This window comes from Rattus norvegicus, chromosome 9 (genome assembly GCF_036323735.1).
Source record: "Rattus norvegicus strain BN/NHsdMcwi chromosome 9, GRCr8, whole genome shotgun sequence".
Taxonomy (NCBI): Eukaryota; Metazoa; Chordata; class Mammalia; order Rodentia; family Muridae; genus Rattus; species Rattus norvegicus.
Genome location: NC_086027.1, coordinates 65,929,151 through 65,942,386, shown reverse-complemented (window position 1 = coordinate 65,942,386; position 13,236 = coordinate 65,929,151). Strand labels below are relative to the sequence as shown.

The 13,236-nt window shown below is 41.0% G+C and overlaps 1 protein-coding gene across 4 annotated transcripts in view; it reads left to right on the top strand.

Annotated features, from left to right (window-relative positions):
* Satb2 (SATB homeobox 2) overlaps positions 1-13,236 on the top strand; it is a 186,219-nt gene that overhangs the window by 86,183 nt on the left and 86,800 nt on the right. For all 4 annotated transcript variants that reach the window (XM_017596603.3, XM_008767129.4, XM_063267604.1 and 1 more), the window contains one exon: positions 494-596. In XM_017596603.3, coding sequence (XP_017452092.1) covers positions 494-596 — 103 coding nt within the window. The remainder of the gene's footprint in view (positions 1-493; positions 597-13,236) is intronic.

Below are 13,236 nucleotides of genomic sequence, written 5' to 3'. Positions count from 1 at the left end.
ACAAGTGATAATCACACGTTTCTATAAATTATATTAATTTAACTTATTTCCCTAAACGTTGTTCTGCAGTGTGTAGCACGGATGTTCTCAGATTCTTGGCTGTGTAAGCTTGTTGCAGTTGGAAGAGGAGCAGAGACATCTGAAAAGCATTATCTGGATTGCTGGTGCTGGAGCATCTGATGTCACCTGGTGCTCTGGCTCGGCAGCTTGGCCGTCCCTCCTGCTGCATAGAGTCTGTGCGCCCTGGCCTCTCCGACTTTGACAGTACTCTAGGATTGACCTTTGCTTCAGAAAGCATCGTTATTACACAAGCGTACTCAGGAGATAGTGAAGCCCTGTTTTTGTTATTGAATCATTTTCTTTGCAGAGGAGTCATAGCTTTAAGTTTAAAAGACAAAGGAAACTGTATGTGCTGCGTGCAAGGTGTCTTTTCTAGTCTCTAAAATGAGTGTTTGTGTATATGAGAACTAACTGAGCTCTCCCTTCTTTTCAGAGTATGATTTCATCCATTGTAAATAGCACATACTATGCCAATGTGTCAGCAACCAAGTGCCAGGAGTTTGGGAGATGGTACAAAAAGTATAAGAAGATAAAAGGTAATCTTGGATTTCTTTTGTTTTTAAAGCTATGTATAGATTCTCTGGTAATGAGTTATTAATTCTTTGCTAAGTGTGTGTGTGTGTGTGTGTGTGTGTGTGTGTGTACACATAAGTATTTTGGAAGGTAAGATTCTTAATATTTCTATTGTAAAATTCAACCCTTAATTTAGGAAGAGTTTTTAAATAATATATTAGGACTGCAGAAACAATTCTCAGCATAATTTATCAACTTTGTGGTTTTTCTTCAGTGATTCCCTGTAAAGATCAAAATCCATTAGGATGAACATTTAAAAGTTTTATTCCACGTTACATAACACCTCGGATTTGACCACTGATTAACAAGTTAGAAGGAGTGCCGAAGCATGAGGAAAGCTTTGGTTAGCAACAGAGTTTTGATATGTTCGTGTGGTGGAGACAAACCTGGAGTGGTATACCCACCAGGCCTCTGCGGTCGGCAGGTCTGAACGCAGGTCTGCTCTTCAACTTACTAATTACAGCAGCTTGGTCCAACTGTTTAATTTCACCAAGATTTAATGTCTAAAAATTAGAGTCATCTAAAAATTAGAAATGAAAGTATCTAGCTCAGTGGTTCTGAACCTTCCTAATGCTGCCACCCTTTAATACAGTTCCTCAACTCCCAACCATAAGAGTATTTTCATTTTTTCATTTTTACCTTAGAACTGTAATTTTGCTACTGTTATGAATCATAATATAAATATCTGATACAGAGGATATCTGGTCGATCCATAGGTTAAGAATGATTAGTCTTACAAGCTGTGAGGACTAAACAAGATAATATTGACACAGAATTACTTCTGAATTAGTAGTTAAGACATACTACTACTACTACTACTACTATTACTACTACTACAACTACTGCTGCTGCTACTACTACTACTACTACTACTACTACTACTATTACTACTACTACAACTACTGCTGCTGCTGCTACTACTACTACTACTACTACTACTACTACTACTACTCTACTAGTACTACAACATAGTAGTAGTAGTAGGACCAGAAGTTATATATTACATATGAAATTATATGTAGCCTTGAAAACACAATTCTTTTACATAACAAATAACGTGCTATTTAGATAATTTAACCCTTTAAATATATTAGGGTTGTTTTATCTTTACAAACATGTTAACATTCTGCCTGACTCAGGCAGATGTCACTAGTCTTTGAGGAGATTTGGGTAATTTGTGACGCTGATGTTTGAGAGCTGCTCTAGTCTACAGTTTATAAGATTGTGACTCCATCCGTCCAGCTTTCTGGGGGGTGTTCATAGTTTTGCCAACAGCTCACTGCCCCCATTCAAGGGCCACATGATGATCTGCTGGGTAGGTAGACGTGAAGGATGAATTGTGTTTTATTACTTGCAGGCTTCCTCAGGGGAGACAGGATATGTATCAAAGCAATACTTCTGGCTATTGAGTGTCTGAGAGCTTGTTTACAAGATTGCCCTTGAGCAAACAAGCTTTTGGATACATCAGCCACACAATTTAGATCAAGAAAAAGGGAGAGCATTTTATGCTAAATATATGACTTAAAGGGATGTAACAATGTTGAGCTATCCAGAAGTTAAGTGTACTGCAAACTGAATTAAAATCAATTTCTTTTCGACATATTCTCAAAATCTTTGAGCCCTTATGATTCTGGTAGGGTATCTGTTTTTAAATATTAATACTCACTCCCATGTAAAGAGGATAAATAACTCATTACACAGTGTGGTTATGTGGCTCAGAAGAGTTTCTTTTCTCTAAGTGTTGTCTATAAGTTTTTCTTTTTAAAATTTGATTGTTAAAAATGCTTAAACATACCATCTTTGACAAAAAAAATTCAAAAGAATCATGCAGCTTCAAGGTCGTTTGCTGATCATGTTTACCTACTGCTGGGAGTAAAAGGAAGGAGTGTGTTCTTTTATATGCTGGACTATAGTTATTACAGCTTCTGGAAGCCTGGGAACTCTAGTGAAGTCACAACCAGTGTGTGTGTGTGTGTGTGTGTGTGTGTGTGTGCGCGCGCGTGTGTGTGTTTCTGCTCATTCAGAGATTCGATTCTTTATGCTGCTTTTTTTCCAAGATAGTAAATGCACAGTTAAATCTTTAAGTGTCATAAAAGCAGAGTAAGGCCTTGACTTCATTCAGTAGGTCAAGGATCTACACCTGAAGAGGCTGTCAGACACTGTGTACACACATGCAAAGAGCTAGGCATTGCTGCTAGAGAAGTGTGTGTGTATCGCTGTGTGTGTGCCAGTAGGAAGGAAAAAGGGAAGGTTAAGGCTTGTGTGAAGTAAACACAAGCTGCCATCAAATAGTTCAAGTGGTGTCGATTCACCAGCCCGGGGAGTGGGAGGAACAACAGACGCATGGCAGGTATAATAGTGTGCAGAAAACTAAGACCAAGAGCGTGCTTTATTAACTTGCTACCCTTAGGAAACAGAAGTGTTGGGTCTAGCCGCTTCTTTTCATTTGAGAGAGGCTTCTTGCTAAGGATGGGTATTGCAGAGATTCCTGTCTAGATCCATGTCTCGTGGAGGCATCATGGTTTGATTTCTAACATTTGCTGGTGACCAGGCCATTTCAAAATGTACAGAAGTGGTATGTTCAAATCTGGAAGGCCCATAGCAGCCAGAGCAAACTGGTCCCTCGGCTTCTTCCTGAGAGGCCCGTACCTCCCTGTCATCTCACAGAGTCATCAGTATACTTCTACTATGGCTTATGTTAGCTGCAGAAGGAAATTTGCAGCCAGCTTACCGATGTCCTCAACAAAGTGCAGGCTCCATCCTTAAATATGTTTCCTATTATCTGCTAATGTCTGTTTTAATAAAACAGTGGGAACTAAATGGTTGCTTCTTAATCAAAACCATGATTTCCTAAACATAAGCTATGTGATTCTGTTACAAATTGCCACATCTAGATCTCCCAGGTCAGTTCTTTTTTTCTATTCTCATAGAGATAAATAAACAGTAAAATAATTATATACTCTAAAGATCAAAGCAAAATAAGATTGAAACCTGGCAAAAATAAGAGTCTACTGGAAAGATAAAAAAAAAAAAAGATCAGATGGCAAATTCTATAGTTAATGCTTAAATAAATATGAGAAAAAGGAACAATCAATAATTTGATATCATTAAAAACAGATGTAAAAACTATAGACAAATGGAATTGTCTAACGTTTGAAGTAAACATTTTAATGTGCATTTTTTGAATTTGTTGTTGCTGTATCTAAACTATTTACACTTACTCTTTACAAAGTCCTAAATTGGTTTGGCTTAGCTTGTTGACTTTATTTTCCCCAGTGATCACAGAAGACCTTGCTCTGTTTACCTTTTTGCTTCAATTTCAAAGACAATCAAGGTTGACAGGGACATATTTGAGCTAACATTACCATTACTTTGGGAGCAATGGGGAAACAGTTTGTGTACTCTGGTTTCAATGTCCTACTGTGAACCTTGTCCCAGGACTTTCTGCTCCTAAGGAATGTAGGGTGGTGGGTGGCATGGTAGCTTGGTCTGTACCTCTTTTTAAAATTTGCCATTAGTCTCACCCTATCTAGGCTAGGTTTTCAAGAGCACTCCACTCCTCTGTGTAAGGAACATGTTGTACTTTTATCCAAAAGGAAAGCAAGCAGCCATTCAGTGTTTAGGTGACATATTAGTGTAGGCAGAGAGACAATCCACAGCTATATAGCCAGGTTCGGGTTCCTGTATAGTCATTTTCAAGGCTTGGGGATTTACCCCATGGATATCATCTTTATAGCTATTTTGTTAAAAAAAATAGCTTTTAATCCAACTGTTTTTTTAAGAACTACAGATATGAACTTACCCCTTACTTTTTATGAAGCCCAGTGGTAGTTGTATTTGCAGTAGAAGTGACTCCATTCTCATATAGTGGCAAGGTGCATAGGAACGGACCGACTAAGGCACTCACATCAGTTCTGAATGCATCCTTGATTAGTAAATTCAAATAGCTTCATATCTAAAATATTTTTACTGAAGGCTCAAATGAATTATCTTTACTGGAATTCATCTCAAATATTTAGTATGTCTCAAGAAATGAGAGGTCATTCAAAGTTCATATAAATATTGGTGGCTATTACAAAATTATTTATGTCATAGAATAATACCACCAGGATGAATGGACCAAACCAAACCCTGTATTTTGGTTAGGGTTGAAAATCATCCCCATCACTTTTCTCAATCATTGCTCAAAACACTCTGATTGCTAGTTTTCTTAATTTTATTTGTTTATTTGAGTCTATTTAGAAAAACATTACCAAGCTGGGAGGAAAGAGGATTTTTAAAACCAGTGTTACCTCCTTGAGTCTGGTTGATCCTAGCAATCAGTACTTTATCTGACCCTGTCTAATCTACTTTTGCAAGATCAAACGTCCAGGCCAGCAAGCAGATAGTAAACAAAGCACGTGAAGGGTTTCAGTAAACACAGAGATTAGATGTTGAATGAAAATTAAACTCCTTGAACTAGTCCTCTGGACTAAAGTGGTTAAGTGGGTTGTGATTAAAAGAAATAAGTAATTATCATCATTATAGCCGAAATGATATAATGTTACCACATTTAAAGCACCTCTTGTATCCAAAAATGATTGTGTCATTTACAAAGCAGTGCCTCAGAGTTGAATAGAGAAATCAGTGTCTCCTGACCTGGTTCTTTAAGGCGCCCCTTGCTTCGCCACCATGGTATCGGCGGTCAGGACAATGCCTTTAATCAACTCTCTGTCCTCCTGCCTCTGCTGCTGTTTAGCTCTAATGAGGTGAAAGGAACTTAGTTTTGTCTACCTGATTCTTCTGAGTTATAAAAGGAATCTGCTTTCACCTTCGGGCCTAAATGAAGGTGTCTTGCGAGGAGGCCTACGTTATCCCTTTTTGAAAGTAATGCCAACATCAAGTCCTTTGAATTTTATATAAATATTGGATTCATGAGAGTAGAAGCAGCTTATATAACCAACCATTTCCATCTTGCTAGTTTTCAGGCTTCTTGTGCATGGTTGCTGTGCCCATTGCTATTGTGTATGTCTCAGTTACTGTGGCTGTTTGGTGGTCTAGTCAGAAGTGTATTGGTAGTGTCGGAAAGCAAAAACAACAACAACAACAACAAAAGGTGTGTGAGGGGTGTCTGGGTGCTTGGCCCACATAAGCTAATTTCTTCCCTGGATTTCTTAAGGCTCATTTTAGTTATGCTGGTAGCTGCTTACTTTTGGCATGGATGTATTTATTCATGGGTGTTTAAAGAACTATAAATAATTGTTCTTAATAACATAATTGATAGAGTAAAAGAAACAAACTTATATGCTATTTAATTCCTTTTAAAATGTATTTTTAAAAATATAGTTATCTGTTCCTTTTAGCTATCAATTTTCTATTTCTCCATCATCCATCCATCCATCATAATCCATCATCATCCATTATCATCCATCCATCTGTCCATCATCATCCATCCACCATCCATCTATCCATCCTCCATCTATCCATCACCCATCCATCCATCCATCCATCCATCCATCCTGGATAGTTACAATCTGAAAGAAAGAAGACTAAGTTCCTGGTTCCTAAAAGTCTGTAATATATGCAAAGCAGTTAATAGTACAACAAGTATTTTAGCATTTGAAAATGAGTTTGAGCATCTTTCTTATATAGCTGGGAGGATTCTAATGGTAAGACTATCACAGGGACCATTACATAGGCCTTCTGTGCCCAAAAGAAAGATTTTTTTAAAACAAAGAAACAAAGAATTGCCATCTTAACTAGATAAATGATGTGAGTAAACAAGTATTTTATCAGTGCTTGTCACAGTCCCACTGCAATGGTGATGTCCACAAGAAACACCTGGAATATGTAAGATATAGTTTCTCCTTCCTGCGTGTTGCCTCAGACTGGCCATGGAAGCAGCCCTTGAAATCTGTCTGGACTATATATACAGTAATGTTAGGAGCTAACATGTAATGCAGAGAAAGGTCCTGCACTTTACCTTCTGACTGATGGTCTTGGTTTACAGAAAGCAGGACTGGGAAAGGTGGAACATGGGCATTAGAACAGTCAGCGTTTTTCAGGGAGGAGAAGGAAGCCCTTTTTAGGTGCCTGCATATAGTGAGGACAGATCAGGATGGAGGATGTAGTATAAGGAGCATATTGTGCTTAGAATTGTCCCCTGTGTTTAAATGGCAGTTTATTCACCATGACGCCATAATGGCTAGGACTTTGGCCATCCTGTCAGCTTGCTGCCAGTGTAACAAAAACCAAAGCTTATAAAGAGGCATTTCTGTCTTGGCTCACAGTTTTGTGGGTATCAGTTCAGGATCATTTGGACATGTTGGCTGTAGTCATTGCAGGGATTTGTGGCATCGATCTTCCCACACTGGAGCCAGGAGGTGGGGAAAACAGAAAGGTACCTAGGTGATCTGAAGACCTCTGTGGGGCTCCGCTTCCTGAAGCTCTGCCTTACTAATAGCACTGCTCTAGGGAATTCCTTTGGCCACCAGCACTCATGCCTTTGAGGACATTTGAGATTCAAACTGTAACAGTCCGTGAACAAGAAGAGAGAATGTAGCTGAAGTGGCACTGCACTGGGGTGGTGTCGGATACTGGTGATAGTAGAATTTGGGGGACCATTTGTATGGGTGGCATTTATCTTGTAACTTGGGCATTATGGCTAGGAAAATAGAGCTCATATATTATGGAACTTTGGAAGCCCAGATGTAACATTTTGAGGACTACTAAAGTATAATACAATAAAAATGGTTTTAAAATATTATTCCAGAGAGCTGGGTGTGGCGAGTCAGGCCTAAAGTTCTGCTGGTGTGGGCATGGCAGGAACAAGGAGAGTGTGAGGAGGAGGCATGACCTACTCGCCATGAAGTAACAGGGTAATATTGAATCTACAGTAGTAACCTACGAATATGAAGGTGACAAAAGGCATGGCACCTGGGGTTTGTGTGACAGTGGTGAGAAAGACAGGAAACCACCAACCTGAGTGGCAGAACGTCAGTAAGGCGTGATGAGGGTAGATAGCAGGCTAGGAAAAAGGAGGAGGAAATCAGTCAGCATTTAAGCTTTTGAACTTAGTGGTTCTTGGTAGGTTTGACATAAATAGGAAATCCTGACTGGAGAAAAATTTGTTGTTACCTAAGCTGATAAAAATTAGTTAGGTAGCTAGAAATGTCAGTGGAGGAGGAGCCCGTGAACTGAGGACAGAGCTAGAGAATAATTAGTGGAGACTTTTTTTTGGACTTTAAAGCTCAAGTGGAACCACAAGAGGAGGAGGAAGAGGAGGAAGAGGAAGAAGAGGAGGAGAAAGAGGAGGAGGAGGAGGAAGAGGAAGGAGGAAGAGGAAGAGGAAGGAGGAAGAGGAAGAGGAAGGAGGAGGAGGAAGAGGAAGGAGGAGGAGGAAGAGGAGGAGGAGGAAGGAAGGAGGAAGAGGAAGAGGAAGGAGGAAGAGGAAGAGGAAGGAGGAGGAGGAAGAGGAGGAGGAGGAAGGAGGAGGAGGAAGAAGAGGAGGAAGGAAGAGGCGGAAGAGAAAGATGAAGGAGGAGGAGGACGAGGATGAAGGAGGAGGAGGAGGATGAAGGAGGAGGAGGAGGAAGGAGGAGGAGGAAGGAGGAGGAGGAAGGAGGAAGGAGGAGGAAGAAGGAGGAGGAGGAAGGAGGAAGGAGGAGGAGGAAGGAAGAGGAAGAAGGAGGAGGAGGATGAAGGAGGAGGAGGAAGAGGAAGGAGGAGGAAGAGGAAGAGGGAGGAGGAGGAGGAGGAGGAAGGAGGAGGAGGAAGGAGGAGGAGGAAGGAGGAGGAGGAAGGAGGAAGGAGGAGGAAGAAGGAGGAGGAAGAAGGAGGAGGAGGAAGGAGGAGGAGGAAGGAGGAAGGAAGAGGAGGAAGGAGGAGGAGGATGAAGGAGGAGGAAGAGGAAGGAGGAGGAAGAGGAAGGAGGAGGAGGAGGAAGGAGGAGGAAGAGGAAGAGGAGGAGGTGTTGTTGTTGTCATCTTCCTCCTCCTCCCCCTCCTCCTCCTCTTCAGTAATTTTTTTATCTTTTAAGAGAAAAAATATAATTACATTTTTTCCTTCCCTGTCCTCTTCCCAATCCCTACCACAAATCTACTCTTGCCCTTTCTCAAATCCATGGCTTCCTTTTCTTTGTTTCTTTTATTTTAAACACATGCGTGCACGCGCACACACACACACACACACACACACACACACACACACACACACACACACACACACCACCCCTGCTCAGTCTGTATAATGTTACTTTTGGATGTTTTCAGAGCTGACCACTTGGTATTAAATAATCTATTTGGGAGTTCTTCCCTAAGAAAGACTATTTCTTCAGTTCTTGGCATTCCTCAACTGCCCAGAGGTCTTTGTCTAGAGTCAGGACAACATGAGATTTTCCCCTTCCACATGTAAGTGTCTGTGTTGTCCATGTTCAGGCAGCTATGTTGGTAGAACTTCATGGGGTATAGCTTCCCTGACATTTTTAGGAGACAAAAATTTCTCACTGGATTTCCCATTCCTCTGGTTTTTCCAAACTTCCCAGCCCTCTTTTTAATGCCCTGTGAGGATTAGGTGCAGGAATCAATCTGTCAGATGTATCTGTTTGAGTCGTACCATGTGGTTAATTATTCTCTGTATTTTGGCCATTTTTCTGTAATGGTATCTGTCTGTTGCAAAGAACCATTTATTTTACAAGGGGTGAGAACTACACTATCCGTGTGTACCAGAATAAACATGTTAGAAATTATGCTGGGTTAGCAAATGGCAGTTATAGGTTTTCCATCTATGATTTCACTAACCCCAGATAATTGTCTAGGCTTCCAGGACCAGGCATGATTTCCTGCTTGTTGAGCAGGTTGTAAGTCTAATTAGAGAGCTGTTGGATACCACTGAGAAAGGATTAATGGGCCAGGTTGGTCATTGTCACAATTCTTAGACATCACAGCCAGGTAGGACTATTGTTTGCTTCCCTCCTTTGGAAGCTTGCTTGGCACCTTCTAGCATCATGAAGGCTAGTTCTCAGGGAGACTTTCAGGTCACATCTAGTTCAGGTCCTCTGGATTTTGTGTCTGAAGTGCATGGTGTCTTTAGCAGTAGGGACTTACCTTCAACCTCTTGGCGACCAAGGGTCACAGGAATTGCTGACAAAAGTTTGGGACTCTCTTGGACAGCGGTGCAGAAGAGGAAAAGGACAAGGAGCTACGAGTAGGTGAGAGTTAAGAGAATGGGGGGAAGATGGCATGGAAGTGTCAGCAAGGGTGGCAGAAGGAGTGGATAATGGGAGGCAGCACTGAAGTGCAGGGAGTTATTTCCCAGCTGTGGGAGACCCGGATGCTGTGTGCCTGGGAAGGGAGAGAGAGTGACAAGGGTACACAGGTGGCAGATATTGAGTGAAGGGGGCTTTTTAAAAGCATGATTGATAACTAGAAGAAAGGGGAGCGAGCCTGTAAGAGGTGGGACTCAACGCTAAGATGATAATTTTCCTTGAAAGAGACATGTGGTCAGATGAGCCTGGGGGAAAGGCCAGGAGGTGCCTGTGTTGGAGGAGAGCAGAGAATGAGCTGCTATGGAAGTGTGGTGGGTTGGGGTTCATGCCTGTGAATCATAGTTAAGGTGGGGGCTTAGTGAGGACACCAGAAATAGTCACTGTCCTTTGTGGGGTGAAGAGTGAGGGAGTGGCAGAGACTTGAGCAAAGGGAGTAAAGGGAAGCAGGCCTTATTAAGGCTCAGTAGTCTCTACTGCAGCTCTGTTTGAGAGTTTTCTTAGTGTCAGAGTACATTTGTCCTGCACAGAAACAAAGTCAGATAATCAGAAACAAATACAGGCCTGGTGATGGGGAGCAACAGTCTAGAAAGATGCACAGTCAGGGGTTTTGTATCCTGACTGGGAAATGCCTATCGCCTTTGAGGGCTGGTATGGGCGTAGTGGAAACCAGCATGTGAGATCAGAGACCTGCACTAGATTGCTACCAAACCAGGTGCTTCCTCGGGGGATTTACAAGGTCAAAGATGGAGATACACTTGAGCTCCTTTCTTGCTGGAAGCCCTCACCTACAAGTGCTCTGTGAGATTCCAACACTGAAATCTTTTGCCTTATGGGAGAGAGTTTTGCAGCTTGCTCCTCGCTCCACTGATACTGACCTTTATTCTGCTTTTGCATGAGCTCGACTTTATCTGAATCCCTAAGGAGTTTTCGTGAAGCTAGAGCAGCGGTTCTCCACCTTCATTAACGCTGTGATCCTTTAACACAGTTCCTCTTGTTATGATGACCCCCAGCCATAAAACTGTTCTCACTGTTACCTCACAACTATAATTCTGATACTGTTATAAAGCTGCAACCCCCAAAGGAGTCCCAACCAACAGACTGAGAAGTACTAATCTAGATGATCCGGAGAATAGGGCCTAGATTTTGCCTCATCTTTCTTCTAGGAAAATAAAGCTCTTTGACAAAACAGTGCAGACAAAGGAGAAGATCGTGGACACACATCCTGAACTCTCCTCAGTCTATTAACCATGAGGTGTTATCTGTTATAAAGACTTCATATTAATAGGTGGAGTTGAATGTAGATAAATTTACTTGAATTCACATAGCTTTGTCTTGGCAGATATTATATTGCAATCAGCCTCATTTTGTGTGTTAATCTCTCAGTTTAGTAAAAAAAAGAAAGGAAGACAAAAATTTTGTTTATTTAATTCATACAGTTAATATCCTTAGGAAGCTAATACTCCATTAAAACAACCCTTTCCTTTTCTATTAATTAGTTATTGAACTAAAGAGTTAATAGTTGTCAATTCTTCTGAAAAGAATAATTTCAGCTTTACTAACTATAAATTGGGAATTGTTCCCACAAAGAAAAATGCCTCTTTGAAGTTTTTTTTACAGCTAGTTTACTATTTTTCTAAAAAGTAATGGGTTATGACAGTTATGATTCATACAGTCAGGGAAACTGGTCTTTTGGAAAGAATGGATCAGGAGTGATTTTTTTTTTAAATGAACTTTTCACAATAGATTGAATTAAAGAATTAACATGTTAGGAGTGCTAAATGGACAAGGCAGACTCTAAATATTAACGTTGTTTCTGCAAGTGTGGCTTTTTTTTTTTTTTGGTTTTGCATCATGTGCGGAATTTACTTTAAAATCATAGCCTAGATCGAAACGCAGGAGTGTAGGCGTCATTAGAGGTAAGCAGTTCTCATCTACACGTAGAGGGTTTGACATGCTCGATGTTATCAAACTGTTTGGAGCCAGGGCGATTGCGTCACAGGAGAGTGGGGCTGTGGGGCAGTAAAGTGGACAGTGGTCACTTTTTCCATGGCGCTTAATGGCTCCTCTGAGCTTTCATTGCCCAAGAAACAGAGGTGTCCAATCCCAGTTGTTTTATAGTGGGTGCCTATGTTCTACAGATCTTACTATGATGGGGGAAGGAAGCTGATAATCAGTGGAAAATACACCTAAGAAACTCAGTCATATGACATTATCACAGCGCTGGCTGTACTCCTCACTTGTGGGCTGTTTGTTTATTGGGAGTTAACAAGTTGGCTCCGAATGTCTTGCTTCAGGCAGAGGCTTTGCAGGCAAATTCTGAGCCCAGAGACAACGTCTCTGTGACAAATGTAGTCAAAGAAAACCCTCTGTAGGTTTAGTAGCCATCCGAGACTTCGCACCCCTAAGCCCGCACGCCCCTGCCCTTTGGCTCTTGCAGTCTCCTAAATCTTTTCTTTCGTAGTGAACTCCAGTTGTTTGTGACAGCGATGTGGGACTTACACCTGATAGATGCAGGCCTCCTTGTGTCTGTGTTAAATTAACTGAAACTGACTTTCCGATAATAAATAGACTTTTATTTACAGTTATTGACCAGAAGACAATAACTCAGAAACACTTCATAGATGGACATATTCAATACAGTGCCATGGGATGCCGTTTTATTGTGTTACTTTTACATAATAGGGTTGGTTGGCCCTGATCCTAACCCTAACACTAGTAATGAGTGTGGCCAACTCAGGCCGCATAGCTCAGACGATGGGCACAGGAGCCTGGAAGAACTACATACAGCACAAGACTTCAGGGGGACAGAGGAGTTGTTAATGTGTATTCCAGCTAAGGGAGGGGAGCCAAAATAAATAATGCATTTAAGCATATGTAATTACCATGTTGGAGGGCAGAACTGTTGACTGATTGCCCGCTTCATGACGTTCAGTCTGACATGAATTCTCTCTGCTTGAGACCTTAAGGTATTTGTTACCAGGTCATGTATGTGTAACACATTTAGTTTACTGTTGGCTGTTTCAGCTAAACACCTTCACCTTGTACATACAAAATTTACCAAGGGGACTCACTTTTTTTCCTCCCTGGGTCACTCACATCCCTCACTGGGTGGGTGGGATTCTAAGCTGATGACATTTATATTGGAACAAAGCTCTCTTGGCCGCAAAAAAATAAAATTAGGGAGCTATAATTATTTTTTACTATTAGTGAGCAGATGAATTGTCAATGAAAATAGACATTGAAAGGAGTTTTTATTACTAAATAGAAAGACACTTTTCAGTCATAGGCTGGTGTTCTAAGAATCTGTGCATACCAAGTGGTTAATTTATCTGAGGCAAAAAAAAAAATGATGGATTTTT